Below are 19,095 nucleotides of genomic sequence, written 5' to 3'. Positions count from 1 at the left end.
TTATGAACAGGAAAAAAAAGAAATTGTGAAACCAGATTAAGTGAAATTATGTTAATTGAAAGAATGATCAAATAAAGAACTAAAAGCTGAAGAATTTTTACTGTGAAATGTATCCTGAAAAAATACTGTTTGTCTTTAGGTAGCTATGTGATAAAAAAGATTTGTTTTACTGTGATAATTTATTATATTTTCTGAAGAAATGTTTTGTTTGTTTTTTGTATTAGGAAAGAGGAGTAATTTTAAATAAGCATTGCAGTTTGTTTGTTAAATATTTGTTTATGAGACTTGGAGCATAAATAATATCATGGTTCACCTTAATACGAATTCACTCTGTTTCGTCCTATTTTATTTGCAACTAATTTGGAACCTTTATAAAAGATGCTGTTCCTTCCTCCATTTCAAGATCTATCTGCAGGAGTTATCCCATGTCTTTTATTTCTCCCATCTCCAGCCAAAATATGGCACTGTTAAAAGACATCTCCTTGGCCTATATATCTTTCGTTAGGTGAATTGATTCCCACTTACTTTTCCAGGGTTACAGAAGAGGAAATCATTAAATTAATTGCCACGGGTTTGTTGCATTTTTAGTTTGTGTATTTATGTTTTGCTGTTTGATAACTTTGAATTGCTGTTAGAAAACTTACTTTTCTTGGAATGACAAATCTCAGAAGAGTTTCATAGTGGGACCAAAGAAATTGTTAACATCCATTTTCACATTGTGAAGTTTATACCTCTAATTTGGTTTAGACTTTACCTGATCTAGTCCAGGACAAGCAACAACTTCTCAAAATCTTAAAAATTTAAAGTTTTACCTTTTTAGGGTTTTGATTAAACCATCAGCTTAAGTGAAATTTAACCAGGTGCTGTGGTGTATATAAAATCCATATGCAGTAGTTTCTGTCTTATATCTTTTTTTTATTTTTCTGAGTGGGAATTTTGTTGAGATGTAATATGAAGGTCCAAATATCCAAAAGTTTGGTTGGAGCTACTTCACAGGAGGTCTTACAAGGCTACCATGTATGTAGGAATCAAAGATATTTCTAAAACATTCATAGATGAACTTCATTGTGCACATAAAGCTATGACACTTCTTTACAGCATCAGATTTTCTGAGCAAACACGGACTTTGGTATACTTGCACAACAGTGCTGAGATGTTCAGGTGGATAGGCTTTTTTTCTATTGTGAGCCTTTACTTGTATGAGTGTAAACTATCTTTTGAGTTGCAAATGACTGGGGATGTAGATTATTAGTTTAGGCTAGATTCCCTAACAGCTAGACTACTAAAGTTAAGTGAAGATGAATCTCATCTTTCCCTACATGTAAATTCATCACTCTGCATAGAATTCTGTAATTAGGCATATAGGGTTTGTGTGATTTACCACATCAAAAGCTATGACCATTTTTCATTGCTCTCTCTGTAATGTCTTCTTTGCTTTTGTGGAAGACAAGACTATGTACATTTCTGAAAATGGAACTGACATGCTGATGAGCCAGCTTATCCACCTTCTTATCAATCTTTATCTCTGTATGTACTTAAACTCAAGGTTGTAGCATATGTACTTAAAATTCTTGGTCTTTAGAAATTAAATACTATTTTTATTTCAAACTGAAAATGATTGTCATATACCTAAAATATGAGTTACCCAGCGTGGCATCCAAAATTAAGTTAAATTTGGTCTCTTATGAAAAGACATCAGTCTTAAACTCATCTTCATTGTGAAAGAAAGTTTTGATCAAGATTATTCCGTATTTAATACGTCCTAGCCCTCCTGTCATCTAGGTACGGAGACTAAGGAGAGATAGCCAACTTTTTGCCCTTAGAAAAAATGGTTGAAATTTTGTTATATATAATTAAACATGAATGTAGATGAGACTAACAAGCTTTTGAAAGATAAGAACTTTGAAAACAAAGCAAGATTTGGCAATTTAGCAAAAAGTATATTTCAAGAATGCAGCTGACAAAAACCCACAAAGGTATTTCTTAAAGTTTTTATTATTGCCATTTTTTTTGTTTTGCCAATCAATCTCACTGCTCTAGGCTCAGCAAAAGAAATAAAACAATGTATACCTTTTTTTCAAAATTACACATTTTGAAAAATCTGAGGTTTTAATTTCAATACATAAACCTTTTTAACTGTTTTCCTCCATAGTATTTACACTGTGAAGAAGTAAAATAGTAGGAAATGATTTTAATTTAAACAGCAGAATACTTATTTTTGTGTTCCAATCTATAACAGAATAGACAGTAGTCAGCCAATACTTGGGAGGAAATGAGATTTTAGCTTCTGTAAAAATAGGACAGCATGAACTTCATAAATTTTGACAATGTCTATATGGTTTTATCATGAAAGTGGAAAAAGAGTATATGTGAAGTCTTAAGGTTAAGAATTTTTTTTTCATGCCTTGTGATATCAAAAGACTGAGTTTCATACTACATTTCCAGGTTCAAAATCTCCAGTGAAGGATCAGTACCTTTAATTCACATAATTTAAAATTAAATAAGATCACATTTTTTTGTCATGTGAATAAATGATGCCTATTAAAGAAAGAAGTGATTATTATCATTCTTTTTATTTCATAGTAACCTAAAATATTGATAATTTCATATCCAAAACTGAACACGTATTGCACAGTTTATTTTTGTGCATTAGAAAACAGCTTCTATTTTAAAGATTTTAGTACTTGCATCATAGGAAGACATGAAAATATCAATGTTTTAGTTTCGTGGCTTTTCTGTTACATTTTTGACCATTCTTTCTGAATTTTGCAAATCCTTGACAGTTACTAGTATCTGTATTTCTATGTTCCGTTTGAACAGAAGAATGACTTCTCCCAGAAGGCCAGTTCACAAAATATGAAGTGGGAATTTAAAGATTTTTCCTGTGTAGCAGGCATATAGCTAACTGAAAATAGCACCTCACTATTCTGAGATACCTAATACCTATCTAAGATATATAGCATTTTCTAATTTAGTATGTACCTAACACCTAATATAGTAAATCTAATATAGTATGTACCTAATACCTTATCTACACCATTGCTAGACCATCCTAAGATCTTTTATGTGCTGCAAATGAAAATGTGACTGTGGGAATGGTTGTCCATCATCCTTTGGTAAAAGAAGAAGAAAAAAGCCTAGGAGAGCAATGACCTACAAAAATGTCTTTCTGGTCTTAAATTGATTAAAGTATGATAGATTGGCTAAAGTATGATAATGTAAAATATAAAGCAAAAATTTCTGGGAATGTTCTAAGGATTTCTCTGTTCTTCTTTTCAAGAGCTGAATTGTCAAGACTCATAATTCCATTGTGTGGGAGTCAGGGACATTGTACTAACTATAAAAGTGAATGGGATTGTTTTTATTGCTCAGATCTTATCTGAAATTGTAAGAGACTTGCTCAGTTTTTGTACAATGCTAATGCTTCAAAGGATTTTAAATACTACTCATTCTACAATGCATAAAGCAAGTACAAAAATTTTATGCACAGACATGCATATTAATTTATAGGCCTGGTTAGAATTTACCTTAGAAGAACTAGCTGCCACTGTTAATATAAATATCCTAGGTGCTAATCTGTCTAAATGTACATATAAATTTCCTGCTGTGTATATAGCCAGGTGTTTATTCTGAAAGAGTTCAAATCACAAAGGTATGTCAGAATTCCACTATCAGATAATTAAAAACATAGTTTTCTATAAACATAGTATAGGTGTGATATTTAAGTATAATGTATGTAGAAAATTTTATATTGTATCTGACTGGATAGAAAATATTGAGGTTTGGTGCATCCTTCATGTTTTCTGTGTGATTTGAGGTGTTTTAGTATTCTATATACTCAATTGCATGATTCTATTAGGTATTTTTCACCCTAGATAGTAGGACTGTAGGACTATACCACTGTACTGTCAGGAGGAAAATCTTTTCAAGAATACAGATGTAATTTTGGAAGCCAAAATATAGATGTGCAGTTCCCAGTAACTGATAGAATTATAAAAGGTAAATGCATATTTTCTATGCCATTTTGAGTTCTTCCTGACACTTCAAGTGGAATGATGATGATCTCACTTTATGAGTAGTGCGCTCAAAAAAATTGCAGTCTCTCTTATTCTGATAGACTACATGAAACAGATTTCAGATGAACCAGGCTGACCCTCTAGATCATACTGGGTAGGCTCTGGCAATCCAGTTCTGCTATTTCTTCAATGCAGTGTACTCTCTGAGAAAAGAAAAGAAATTTTGACAGATTTGATGCTTGAAGGCTGCTGCTTCAAGTCAAGAGTTTGCGCAGTTCTAATTACAATAATGGAAAAAGTGGTGCAGTGGTCTGCAGAGAGCCCATGTAAGAGGCCTATTAAATGTGCTTGTGTAAAACTGATGGGCAGAGCTGAGTGTTATCTGTTGTATGGAAAATGTCCCTCCATTTAATATGACTGCATGCTGCTTTTACATTTGGTCTAGAAGAAGAAATTACTGTGCTGAGAAGCAGTCTTTCCTGTGGGGAGTGACTAGTTTGGCTGTTTGAGGGACATAGTTAATAGGAGCCTTGGACTTCAACTCTTGCCAGAAGTTTTGATTTTTTCCTCAAGAGGTCTTGAGTTATGTTTATTGTCAGAGTCTTAGAATGAACAACTGTGCCTAACCTTTTTGTTAGATGTTGTGATTCATAGCCTGGTATATACACTAGAATACAGTAAAGCTTAAAAACCATAAGCCCAGGTTTATTCCAGCTATCAGCAGACAACTCTTCAGGCTCTCACTATAAAGAAAGACATAGGCAATCCCTCTTGCTGTTTGTACTGCCTAACATCTGAATTGACTGAAAAGGAGGATGGGGTGACTGCTCTTCTAAATTGGGCATTTGAAGTTGAGTGGGTTGAGTCCAGAAAAATGAGTGATGAACTGGAAGACTGTAGTGCCCAGTCAGTGTACACACCTATCAGCTATAATCCCTTTAGCACAGCCACAGTTTTTATTAGGATATCCACTGTACAGGGAACATTGTGTGTGTGGTCTCTGTTGGTCAGTCCTCATTTGCCCTACCGCTCTGAAACTTCTGAACGTTCCATAGTGCACAAGAGTCCATCAATATCTAACCGCTGCCTACTGAGGTTCTGGTGAGACTGTTGACCCAGCCTGTCTTTGCATGATTGCTTCCTGCTAACAGTAATATCACTGTGCATTTAGTGGCATTTTTGCAGGGATGTGAACTATTCCTTCACAAGCTTTCCAAAGGCTAAAAAATGGAGATCAATGATTTCTCAAGAAAGTCGCATATTCATTTCACATCCCATTTTTTTGTTTCCTTATAATGCCACCTGTTAATATTTTTGTCTGTATGATAGACAGTATTCACAGTGGAAAAAAAAAACAAAGTTCTTCTTATATTATACCTGGTTTACTCATAAGAATATCTCCTACTGTATGCATTTCCTCACAGTGTAGAGTTAAAAAGTCCCTGATAAAAGGTTATTATTTGGTGAAAGTTGAAAAGATATTCAGCCAACACCGATAGAGCTTTTTGCTTTTCTTTCCTGTTATTAAATGAACCCTCAAATACCCTTCCTGTTTTCCACTTTTTAAAGAATAAAGGTGATCCAATTGTTCTCTCCTTCATCTCACACATTAAGAATTTATTTTAACAGATAAAAAGTTCACCAAAGTGAAAACATGTTCAAGCACAGCTGCCTGAGAATTGTGTAGGGACAGGAAAGAAAAAGATAATATAATTTGGATGTGGTAGTGTGTGAAATGGCATTAATGTTCAAGCATGACTTTAATAAACTAGACATAATCAGTGTAAATGTGTTGAGGCCATTGATGTCCTGTAAACCTTAATCAGGTGAAGCATAATTACATTTTCCCACTTCATTTTCTGGTAGAATTTTGACTATGAAACAGAACTCACAAGGCATAAGAAGCTATTTTACTTGTAGATATGTATGTACATATGTTCCATAAATAGACTTTTAGCTGTATAATTACATAAAAGCTTTTCTACCAAGTGTTGTTTATCACTGTTTTGGAATATCAGTGCTGTGTTGTGGGTAATCATCTAGCCTGTTTTATAGTTCCAGCAGAGTGAAAAGGAAAGGAAAACATAGTAAAAAATGGCACTGGGTTGCTGGTTAAAACTCAAAGCTAGTAAATCACATCATTATCTACCACTGAAAGCCTGAGACTGGTTTAAATAGAACAAGGAAGAATGCTGAGTAGCCAGTACACAGGTGCTCCAAGAACCACATATAGTGACTTGCAGGAATTAGTGTTCCTCAAAGAGTGCGTTAATATTGACTAGTTCAGACAGATAGGACAGAAAAATTAAATTCAGATTTAGTTTACTCTTGCAGATTATAAATGTGCTGCTGCATATCCAGCAAACTTGTTTACACGCTTGTTCAGAATCTGTTTCTGCAATGCACTCGAGCTACTGAAAAAGTCTTCTGGATTTAAGGTTATGCTGGACCTTATGCAGAAGGTGAAGTGGTTTGTTGGACTGATGTCTTTATACAAATATCTATGAAATGGTAAACTATAGTGAGATACATAATCAAGAATAATAGTGTATGAGCAAAGGACTGGGGGAGGGAAAGAGAGCTAGCAAGGTGAGAAATGATTAGGCATGGTGCCATAAAATGGGCACAAAAACAGTTGATTAATCAAGATAGAGAGCAAAGAAGCATTTTCTTACTTTATTAAATTGCTTGATTTATCTTTTTCCATATATTTTATCTTTTTGTTGTTGTATGTAGGTGTTCATGAATATTCCACCCATTTTGTAATAATTTATGAATTGCACTTACTTTGACAAGTCATTAAATGCAAGTAGCAAATCATGAATGGAAAATCCAGATTGAATATTAGGAAATGACAATGTACTTTGGTGTGGAAAAAACAAATTTGTCAGATTACATTTTACTTTTAAATAGCCAAATGTTTTGTCAATGGTCATTTTCTTTGTATAGAGAAAGTGCATTAATGTTACTAATATGTTAGCATTCCCAATGTTGTCTTGATTTACTAATACTGCCTAATCCTTTACTTGCCCTTCTAGATCGATTTGCAGTATTAGCAAACAATAATCTCCAAATTCTTAACATCAATAAAAGTGATGAAGGAGTGTACAGATGTGAAGGAAGAGTGGAAGCCAGAGGAGAAATTGACTTTCGGGACATAACTGTTATTGTGAATGGTAAGGAGTAAAAGTTGTTGAATTGACTTCTTGCTTTACTTGATTATCATAGACTTAATTCTAAAATGTATCAGCTTAAAAAAACAAACAAACATGATTAAACTGGTGGTTGTAGTTGTTATGCCTGTTCTAGTACCATTTTCTTCTAATGTAATTGGTTAACATTTTTTTAAATCTATTACATTGTGTAAATAGAACTCGTATTGCTTCATAATCAGTGTATGTAAATATGTAAAAGATGATTTTTTTAATCATTCACAGAACACTGACAATCACTGCAAGACTTGAGTTTCAGATTATAATGTACAGTAATTTAGTTTATTGTATTTTTCAGTGTTTTGTCATTTGCTATTATAAAACACTTCGTTTTTCATAATTATTCAGCTTCACTGTATGGCACCTATTTTGTTAATTTCCCATGTTTAAAACCATCCTAAAAGCCACAGATACATTTTATTAAGACTGAGGATATTATTTATCAATTTTTAACATTTTACTTTTATGAATAGTAAACTATATAACAAGTTATCTTAAAAATGCCATTTTACATTTTATCAGTTATTAGAAACTTCTAACAAGGAATGTGAATGCATAAAGACAAAATGGAGCATTTAGCTTAACCTATCACTTAAAGTTATGGTTGACCCAATGAAAAATAAATATCTCTTAATATATTGTCCAGAAAGGACACAGTTCATAAAGGGCATTTTTTTTCTACACATTCTGTTTAATGTCAGTGTTTCAATGAAACCATTTCCAACACACCTATTAGGTTCTGAGTTTTAAATGCTTTGTCCTTGACTGGTCCTTTTCTGCAAAGCCTAGCTTACAGAATTCCTTATGTAAGTTGAATTCTCAGTTAATTGTGGGAGAAAAGGCAACTTGAGGAGAAATATGGAGGCTGACACTATTGTAGCTTTGCTGATTTATTTGGAGAGTAGCTGGATTGTCTACATATGATGTTTCTCTTCAGCAAAGAGTATATGAGTGTGTTTGGGCTCCCCAGGACAAGAGGGATGTGGCACTACTGGAGCAAGTCCAGCGAAGGGCTACAAAGATGATTAGGGCACTGGAGCATCTCTCTTATGAGGAAAGGCTGAGAGAGTTGGGCCTGTTTAGCCTGGAGAAGAGAAGGCTGAGAGGAGATCTTATTAATGTGTACAAGTATCTTAAGGGAGGGTGTCAAGAGGATGGAGTCAGACTCTTCTCACTGTTGCCCAGTGACAGGATGCGAGGCAACAGGCACAAACTGAAACACAGACACTTCCATCTGAACATGAGGAAAAACTTTTTCACTGTGAGGGTGACAGAGCACTGGCACAGGTTGCCCAGAGAGGTTGTGGAGTCTCCTTCTCTGGAGATATTCAAAACCTGCCTGGACGCGATCCTGTGCAACGTGCTCTAGGTGAGCCTGCTTGATCAGGGGGGTTGGTCTAGATGATCTCCCGAGGTCCCTTCCAACCTCAACCATTTTGTGATTCTGTGATTCTATGTTCCTTTCTAAATGCCTTCTTTATTATATAGCAAGAGTTGATATTGTGAAAGCAAGATGGCTAGATTTCTGCAAACGTGATTTGTTCCAATGTTTAGTCATATTTCACTCAAATATATAAGCTATGGTAGAACTGTGTGAAATCCCAGATACCCTTTTGCAGAAATAGTGAGGAAGATTAAAAAGCAAACAAACAAACAAACCCCCCCAAAGTATTAGCTATCCTTTTACCCATTGCCCAGTAGGTGAAGTATTCTTTATGATGTAGGTGACCTAAAAATCCTCTGATTCAGGGCAAAGGTTTGAACCAAGACCACCTTTTCTTCCAAATAAGTGCTTTATTCACTAGGGTTTGTCCACCTCTATATCCAACTGCAAAAAGGAAAGATAAAGAGAGTGGAAAAACATTGTGAGAGGCTGAGAGCACCCCAGCCTTATAGCATGCTGATGAAGACAGATCTCCCAGAAGTAAATGATATGGAATCAAATCCTCTCAAAAAGAGGAGAAAATTAAACCTAAGATTCTCACATTTAGGAACAAGAGATGAGTTTGCTAAATATTTATCCAGGTAAAAATGGAGCTAGTATTGTCATCACTGCAGATGTAGACCTTCATTTTCTTGACTTTTGGGTCTTTTTAGATTAGTGCCAGAGGGAAAAAGGAATGAAGGGATGGTAGAGGAATGAAGAGGCCACAACTTTTGGTATTTTTGTTTTGGCCAAAATTATTTGGTAATAATTATTTGATAACTTAATCTAAGCTCATGAATGGTGTTTGCTCTCCAGAATGGTTCTTCTCAGCAAATTAATTATTCACATGTAAAAATAATAATAGTATAATACTAAACATTCATAATTCTATGTAATTGAGATTTTCCTGCAGAAAAACACTTTATTTTAAAATATCTGGTAGCGTGATAGATGAGACTAAAAATAATCTTTTGGAGTTTTATTAGTGGACTCATAGAATATGTTGGCTTAGTATGTTTTGGGCACACCTGATATTACTTTGCAGGTACTGCAAACTGCTCAAATGTAAGGTAGTTTCGAAATAAAATCTAGATGCAATGAAGTACTAAACACAAAATGGTAATCTATGGTAAGAAAAATTTTATTTTGGCTTGGGCTTTAAAGTTATAATTTAGCTAGGCTGTAAGTTTTCTGGAGTACATCTGAACTGAGCAGGAAGCTTGCATACCTTTATAAAATACTCTGTACTTTATACTGTACACTGAAGCCCTTTGGACTTTGGAATAGTTCTTTTGTGATTATTTTTTGGTACCTTGCAACTACCAAAATAAAATGGTTTAAAGTCACTCTCCAAATGATTTAAGGAACATATTTCAGAAGTTCATTCTTATTTGCCTGAAGTTAGTTGACTGAATCCGTATTTAGGTACTTAAGTAAGTAGCAGAAATTTTCATAGTTGATGCAGCAGCATGTGCAGGTGATGTAGGCTAAGTGGAAATGAACTGTACTTTTTGCCTCAGATACCTGGATGGAATATTAATATTTACCTTAGCAATAATGACTTCCTTGCAAGCTAAAATAGGTGAATTTAACCAACGTATCTTTTTTTGATGGAATAGTAAATGGAATTAATTTTTAATTTTCTTACATTAAAAATGGAAATTTCTTGTTCTGAAACCAAGATATAAAGAAAAAAAACAGTCTAGAATTTAGAGGTAAAAAGCAGGCTTTTATATCTATACATGCAGACAATGTTGTAGAGATATAGTTAATTTTGAGGAAAAGGAATTAAAAGTCAGTAACGTGTGTCTTGAAAACATCTCTTCCCTTCTTTACTCCTATCATCTGTATATGGATGCTATGCTAGTTGTCATAATATTGGCTAATTCACACCTGGGAGAGACATAAATGACAGGAAAAAAAAAAGATTAAATGGACAGTATTTCTGTCAGACCATAGCAGAATATGTTCTTTGTTATACCAGTGTCCAAACTAGCTGATCACAGTAGCGGTTATGACTGAAGTCACTTGCACATAGTTTTAAGAAATAAAAGCTGTAGAACAAACGTTTTGGGAAACTATATTGTTTTCTGGTTAATGTTGAAAGACCGAGATTCTGTGCTGAATAGTTTCGTGGTGAGGCCTGGAAATCCAACACAAATACTCTCTCTTCTAATTTATGAAAAAGAAGAAAACTGAGTAAATTTGCAGAGTAACTGTTAAAATCTTTGTGCCTAGATTATTGATCCACAAATTTGGAGGTTTATCGCCCCGGGGGCACACAATTTCCAATTCCAGTCAGTGGCCTATGCAACTTCAGATAGGAAAGAAGTGATCTGCAAAATAGACTTAACATTTCACCACACCATAAAAAAGTGTGAAAGCAACTGATAATAAGTAAACTTATATTTATACCTTTTAAAAATCTCTGTAGTTTTAGCTGGCTATCCATTTTAGTGGTTATGTCTTTGTATAATGCATTAAAGATATATGAACAAAATATATATTAACCAGAAAATACTTAAACAAAAATTTTGGATGAAAGTTTGATATATAAAATGTAGTTTCCAATGTATAAAAGTTTGGGGGGAGTTGTGATGGGTGAAACATTGAAATACAGGACGAACTGGATTATCTCTTTGAAATACATGTTCAGGTTATCCTCTCCTACTGCAACACTGAACTTTTTATGGCATTTCTTCTCTACTCGGATGTACAATGAAGTCTAAACAGCAGTTTTCACAAACTGTAATGTAAAATAGGACAAAAAAATCCAAGTCCTCTTGAAAATAAGAACTATTTTTTTATGGAGTTTATTAGATTTGTTTCTTTAAATTTTCTTTTATGTCTGGGAATTTTCATACATTGGGTAGACATCCTGATCTCACTGAAATAATAGAAGGAATTGCTTTGACCTAAATGTGACTGGATTTTGCCATTTTGCTTGAAGTTAAAAATGCAAGAGGCTTGCCAGTCATATCTAGGCTGCTTATCATATCTAGACTTACTTGACTTTTCCTCTTTTGGGTTCACTCCTTAATTCCATCCTAGGTACATACAAGGCCAGAACCAAAAATAAATAGATGACTTCCCAGAAAGAACTATGAGAAAAATGAAATTTGAGTTTTGAAAAGAAAATTAGTATTTCATATAAGATCATCACCATAATAGCTCTTGCAAGATGCTTAAGTGATGTGCTGAACTGAGTCATCGTACTGTAATTCTTAGTTGTGGGTCAGAAGAACCTGCTACTGCTGACAAAGAATTGATTCATTGCCTGATGTTGCTAAGTGTATTCTCAGATGTAGAGGTTAGAATGCACTGTGAAATCACTAAAAATGTATTAAACACTTTGTAGGTAACATTTTTTTCATGGAATATGGAAAAGTTGCCCTAACACAAGAAGAAGGTTTTCTGTGCTGAGCAGTGTCCCATTCAAATAGGAAAGAAGTGATCTGTGAAACAGACTTAACATTTCACTGCATCATAAAAAAGTGTGAAAAATATATAACATTTTTCTTTAAGAGCAAAACAACAGCCATCACTGATCATTGATAATTCTGGTACATTATTGTTAATAATTTCATATATTTAAAGTTCAGAAGCTGGAAAGGCTTCTGAGGTGGAATACTAAAGATAAAATATTTGCTTTAATGCAACAGAAGTTTATTCTTGCCAGTTTGTGAGAAAAACCTGCGGAAGTGCAACAGGAAGCCAACAGCAAATTCATTGGGGTGGCCTGTTTATCCTTCTTTTCCATAGTGTAAGTTAAAGCGAAAAAGGATAACTCTGAGTCATTGTTCTTGCTAGTACAGAGCTAAGTTTTGTGAAGCTCTAGTCTTCTCTTCCCCTTCTCACTTTCCCTGATGTTCCTTCTTTTTCCTCCACATATCTTCTTCCTTACAGACTGCTGAGATTGTTTTTATTTGCATATTTGCTTGACACTTAATGGAAACAGATTCAGGAAAGCTGTCTTAAAATTATCAAAAGAACAAACATATTAAATACAATCTTGTAATTTGTTTTGTCTTAAATACTGTTGGTTTTTTTTTCTGTTGGGGAAGGGTTATCTGCAGACTGTTAACAATTTTACTAACAACTTCATCCCATCAAAAATAGACAAAATATGTGGTTCTCAGAGCACATTTAGAATTTTTGGAAATGTAATTTCAGAAATCAGATTGTATCCAATGAACTCCATCACATTTCACCATTTTAAGCTGGTGATACTTCTGTACCTGGTTTAAAAACACTGTCTGACCTCAGTACATAGTTGAATGTCAGCTATATAATTGAATAAGAAAAAAGACTTGAGATACATTTTCATTTGAGATAGTTAAATTAAACACGTAACTCCACTCTCTCTTGTACATGCTAGATATGATTTTGGTCACTTTAAATTCTTCTGTCATAAAATTTAAGAACTGCAGAATTAGACTTTATTTGTATTTATTCTAGTTCAAAAGGTATCACAAATGTCTTGGTAACATTAAAAATATATCATCATATGTTGTCTAAAAAAATACAAAAAGACTGATAACTGTGATTCATATAGTAAGTTGATCACTAACTGTAACTATAAATTCAAAAATTAGCAAAGGATCCTTTAAAAAGGATGCTTTAAATTTTCCCAGAAATACATAAAATCTCTATTTTTCCATTAACAGGACCTAATGTTTTATTTTTCAGTTCCCCCAGCAATTACTCTGCTACAGAAATCCTTTAATGCCACTGCAGATCGAGGAGAGGCAATAACTTTGTTCTGTAGAGCCATTGGATCACCTCCACCTGAAATCAGTTGGTATAGGTAAGTTCAATGTGAATCTGCATATAAGAGCATTGTTTTAATGTGTCAGGATTTTCTATCACGTTCCATTAAGCAAGCTGTGCAGTCTTAATTTCTTTAATGAATTTTTAAGTCTTTGCTGTCCATTCCTGCTGTTAACTTCCAAAACTAGTTTCAGCATTAATAAGGGAATGAACTTGCACCAATTCAATTGCTCTCTAGTTACGAGCAAGTGAGATAAATTTAAAATGTAACGAAAATACTTTCTTAAGGTGATTTCTTCATATCTGAGGAAAAAAGTTGAAGCAATAAGTGCATATCTCAAAAACAAAACAAAAATCTAGCAACAGTTTTTGCACATGAATGCTTCAGGCAAAAAATATATGCAGTTATGCCGTAAATAAATGTCCAACGCAGATCAATAGTACTGTTAACAAAAATAACATTTTGCCCATCTGTAAAAATAGTACCTTTTTAAAAAATGTTTCTAATCATAACTCTCCATTTCAAGGAGATACTCAGAAGCAGTTATAGCTTTGGACACTGTTAGCATGTGTGAATGTTTCATTAAACAAGTTGCAAGCACATTTTATACAATTGTTTTTAATATAATGTGTTTTGAAATATGGAACTGCTTTTAAAGTTCATGTATGTTTTTGGGTGGTGACAATGAAATGAATATACTAAAGCCATGTCATTTTGAAACATTTACCCTATAGCAGCTCTAAAAATTTAAATATCCATATAATTTGTGTCCTTTTAATTGTAACAAAAGTATAAATCAGTTCTGGGATATCTTAGATGCAGTATCTCAGATACAGGTGCACATTTCTATTTTAGACATGAATAATTTGCATCCACTTATAATATTTCAGGAAAATCAAAAGGTCACTGCATTTTCAGATGCAAAATGGACTTAGAAGGAATTCCCATCAGTTCTTAATCTCTTTGTCATCTTTAAACATTGTTAGATTCATTTTAAATGTTAGCTTCCTTTGACTGACACCTTTCTTTTTAACATGCCAAAAGTCAAATGTTGCATTAAATTTTTCTGTTATGTAAAGCAATTTGAGTAGCAGGAGATGTAAATCAAGAGAACACAAAGTTAATTCCCTCATATGGCTTAGAATTGAAATTCTAGTAAAGAGGAGGAAAAAGAAAAATACAATTTGCAGAGCCAAAATTAAAGAACTGATACTGAATTCACAAACTACAGTTGAGTATTCTGATTATATAATGTGTTTGAAGTCACTGTTTACAATGTACTTCTTATCTGGCCAAAACTCTTAAGAGTTGTCCAAAATCCTCCATGGCAGCTGTAAGACAACCCAACACTGATGTTTTACGTTGTTAAGAAAGAAGCATACATAAACTGCCACAGTTCATGGATATCTCTGTTTACAATTGTAGTTTTTCAGTATTTTATTAATATGACAGTCTGTACACAGACTAAATGTCTTGGAGAGACACTTGTGTCTCTGCTGATCAGAGGCTACGGAGATAGATTTTCCTTTGATTTGCCAGTCACTGAGACAACTGACTTTTTTAAACCCTTCATTAAGTATCTTTTGTGAAGATCTTACAAAAGCTTCACAAGCTAGAGTACTGGGTACTAGATTTTAAATGAGTACATTTCTGTTCTGTTCCCAGTTTAGGCACTGATGCTTGTTGTGCAATGTTGGGTTATGTGCCTCACTCCTCAGTTTCTTCTTTCGTCCGCTGTTTATTTTGTCTTTTTAGGTTATAAACTCTTTGCAAGTAGAGAATATTCTTCCTTTTTGATTTGCTGGGAGCGAGAGACTGTAAAGTGCTTGACAGAAAAGGCCCCCAATCTCTGTGACAGGATATTATTATTGATATACAAACAGAGAATATAAGATGGGAGGATCTCAACTATTCTGTCTGGGTTGAAGCAAACTTGATTCGAAATAGTATTCTAGTGCTAATATCATCAAATTTCTGAAATCTCTGCCCTTAACTGCTGAGGTCTCTTTTCATTCACAATTTGGTAGCCAGTTAATAGAGCACAGAACCTGCTGCTAACTTCTCCTAGCCCTTGGGGCTTGCCTCAGAGATATCTCAAGATAAAGACCTTAGTTTTTTAGAAAGTTTCAAATTCTTTTTTCTTGCGAAATTAGAATGAGTGTAAGAAAACTAGATCAATATAATCCTTCTTGGTTTTGAGAAAAATGTAGAAAACATTGCCAGTGATAGCAAATTCTATCAAAACTGCTTTTTTAGATATTAATATGTGTCAGCCATTGAAAATCTAATTGAATCTTTTTCTCAGAATTAATGGCCAAGGTGTTATATTCCCAGTTTTGTCTTGTTTAGTGTAATTTCTGATGTTGGATGTAAGTTGATATTAACCTCAGCTTTGTTAAAGTTTTTTTCATAATAAGCAAGTGGAAGTAAATCTTGAATTTTATTACTTAAAGTGTTGATTTTTGAAAGAATTGCAATATTTGGATGGAATAAATTTTGAGAATGATGAGGTCAAATTTTATTCCCAACTGTCTTATTTATCAATGTGAATTCAGCCATTTTATTTAGTTTGTCTCACGTTATCCATTTGTGAAATGGGTGTGCAGGATCCTGCGAGGAGGCAGCAGGGCACCAAGTAGGATCGCAACCCTGGACTTCAGGAGAGCAAACTTTGGCCTCTTCAGGGACCTACTTGGAGRAATCCCATGGGTKRGGGCCCTAGAAGGAAGGGGCGTTCAAGAGAGCTGGTTAATATTCAAGCATCACTTCCTCCAAGCTCAAGATCRGWGCATCCCTATGAGTAGGAAGTCAAGCAAAGGGGGCAGGAGACCTGCGTGGATGATCAAGGAGCTCCTGGCAAAACTCAACCAGAAGAAGGAAGTGTACAGAAGGCGGAAGCAGGGACAGGCCACTTGGGAGGAATATAGGAATGTTGTCAGAGTATGCAGGGATGCGATGAGGAAGGCTAAGGCCCATTTGGAATTAAATCTGGCGAGAGATGCCAAGGACAACAAGAAGGGCTTCTTCAAATACATCAGTAGCAAGAGGAAGACTAGGGAAAATGTGGGCTTGTTGCAGAATGGGGTGGGTGCCCTGGTGACGAAGGATGCAGAGAAGGCAGAGTTCCTGAATGCCTTCTTTGCTTCAGTCTTTACTGCTCAGGCCAGCCCTCAGGAACCCCAGACCCTGGAGGCAAGAGAGAAAGTCTGGAGAAAGGAAGACTTTCCCTTGGTTAAGGAGGAGTGGGTTAGAGATCATTTAAGCAAACTTGACACCCACAAATCCATGGGACCTGATGGAATGCACCCACGAGTGCTGAGGGAGCTGGCGGACATTATTGCTAAGCCACTCTCCATCATCTTTGAAAGGTCHTGGAGAACAGGAGAGGTGCCTGAGGACTGGAAGAAAACCAATGTCACCCCAGTCTTCAAAAAGGGCAAGAAGGAGGACCCAGGGAACTACAGGCCAGTCAGCCTCACCTCCATCCCTGGAAAGGTGATGGAGCAGCTCATCCTGGATACCATTTCCAAGCACATGAAGGACAAGAGGGTGATCAGAAGTAATCAGCATGGCTTCACCAAGGGGAAATCATGCTTAACCAATCTGATAGCCTTCTCTCATGGAATGACTGGCTAGGTAGATGAGGGGAGAGCAGTGGATGTTGTCTACCTTGACTTCAGCAAGGTTTTTGACACTGTCTCCCATAACATCCTCATAGGTAAGCTCAGGAAGTGCATCTAACTCAGTGGGTTAGGTGAGTTGACAGTGAGGTGGATTGAGAACTGGCTGAATGGCAGAGCTCAGAGGGTTGTGATCAGCGGCGCAGAGTCTAGTTGGAGTCCTGTAGCTAGCGGTGTCCCCCGGGAGTCAGTACTGGGTGCAGTCCTGTTCAACTTCTTCATCAATGACCTGGAGGAAGGAACAGAGTGCACCCTCAGCCAGTTTGCTGATGAGACAAACCTGGGAGGAGTGGTTGCTGCAACAGAGGGCTGCGTTGCCATTCAGAGAGACCTTGACAGGCTGGAGAGATGCGCAGAGAGGAACCTCATGAAGTTCAACAAACACAAGTGCAGGGTCCCGCACCCAGGGAGGCATAATCCCATGCCCCAGTACAGTTTGGGGGCTGACCTGCTGGAAAGCACGTGGGAGTGCTGGTGGACACCAAGTTAAGCATGAGGCAGCAATATGCCCTTGTGGCCAAGAAGACCAATGGTATCCTGGGGTGCATCAGGAAGAGTGTTGCCAGCAGGTCGAGGGAGGTGATCCTCCCCCTCTCCTCAGCCCTGGTGAGGCCACATCTGGAGTACTGTGTCCAGTTCTGGGCTCCCCAGTACAAGAGGGATGTGGCACTACTGGAGCAAGTCCAGCGAAGGGCTACAAAGATGATTAGGGGACTGGAGCATCTCTCTTGTGAGGAAAGGCTGAGAGAGCTGGGCCTGTTYAGCCTGGAGAAGAGAAGGCTGAGAGGAGATCTTATCAACGTGTACAAGTATCTGAAGGGAGGGTGTCGAGAGGATGGGACCAGACTCTTTTCAGTGTTGCCCAGCGACAGGACACGAGGCAACGGGCACAAACTGAAACACAGACAATTCCATCTGAACATGAGAAAAAACTTCTTCACTGTGAGGGTGACAGAGCACTGGCACAGGTTGCCCAGAGAGGTTGTGGAGTCTCCTTCTCTGGAGATACTCAAAACCCGCCTGGACGCGATCCTGTGCAACATGCTCTAGGTGACCCTGCTTGATCAGGGGTGTTGGACTAGATGATCTCCAGAGGTCCCTTCCAACCTCAACCATTCTGTGATTCTGTGTGTAATAAAGTTACTCAATGAAAATGTGTTTTCTGAATATATAGCTATGCTAAGATAAAAAGTATAGAGCGATGCAAGCTATCATAATAGAAAACAAGATAAATAACATATGGACAGTCTTATTGTGAGGTAGGCCATAACCACAAAATGGACAGAACAGAAAGAATAAGAAACTTTTTTTCTCCACTTAAAACATTTAAAAGTATATTGAGTATCCTGGCAAGGCAGAAAAATCCTGATTGATACGAAGGGTGGGAATGAGTTCTACTCCACTTCTGTTGGAGGATTCTCATTATTATTATATGTAAAGTACATCTGTACTAGTTAAGATGGTTCATCAAGATTAAGGACCTGTTTTTACACAATTCAGTGTTATTGTGTCTTTGTTACTTTTAAAAATACGCTATGACACCTAGAAATCTGTCATTGGCTCTAGTGAAGTTTCTTTAGCAAGGCCTGCATAATTTGGATCTATCGTTGTTTAGTCTTACCTACCTAATCAACTGATATTTTAGTCAATTAAAAAGTAGAACTTTATGGTAGACCTTTAACTATCTATTTCGATCCTTTTTGTTTCTAAGTGTCAACAAAGTTTAAGATCTTCTAAATGCAGAATGGAAGAAACTGAGCTAATGTGTCAATGTTTCTCTAAAAATGTTTTGTTTCACTTTACAAGTTAGTCAGTTTGAAATACCTAGCGATGAAGAAAGGTTGGCCAGGTTTAGTTACTGTTGTATTTAACATGCAAATGCACTTTGTAAATATTTCACAGATTGCAAGAATCTAATGCTTTCGCCACTTAACTAATATGTCTTGAAGCTGATATCATTACACTAGTATTAAAACTGTAACCTTCAGAG

At 35.8% G+C, this 19,095-nt stretch overlaps 1 protein-coding gene across 1 annotated transcript in view; it reads left to right on the top strand.

Moving 5' to 3' along the window:
* The window catches only part of NCAM2 (neural cell adhesion molecule 2), a 168,985-nt gene that overhangs the window by 16,669 nt on the left and 133,221 nt on the right, over positions 1 to 19,095 (top strand). The window contains exons 5-6 of the mRNA XM_026084007.1: positions 7,055 to 7,192; positions 13,344 to 13,461. Of these exons, the coding sequence (XP_025939792.1) occupies positions 7,055 to 7,192; positions 13,344 to 13,461 (256 nt within the window). The remainder of the gene's footprint in view (positions 1 to 7,054; positions 7,193 to 13,343; positions 13,462 to 19,095) is intronic.

Source organism: Apteryx rowi, unplaced genomic scaffold (genome assembly GCF_003343035.1).
Source record: "Apteryx rowi isolate R43461 unplaced genomic scaffold, aptRow1 scaffold_623, whole genome shotgun sequence".
In the NCBI taxonomy this organism is placed as follows: domain Eukaryota; kingdom Metazoa; phylum Chordata; class Aves; order Apterygiformes; family Apterygidae; genus Apteryx; species Apteryx rowi.
Note: the sequence above shows the minus strand (reverse complement) of the source record. Positions and strands in the feature narration are given on the sequence as shown.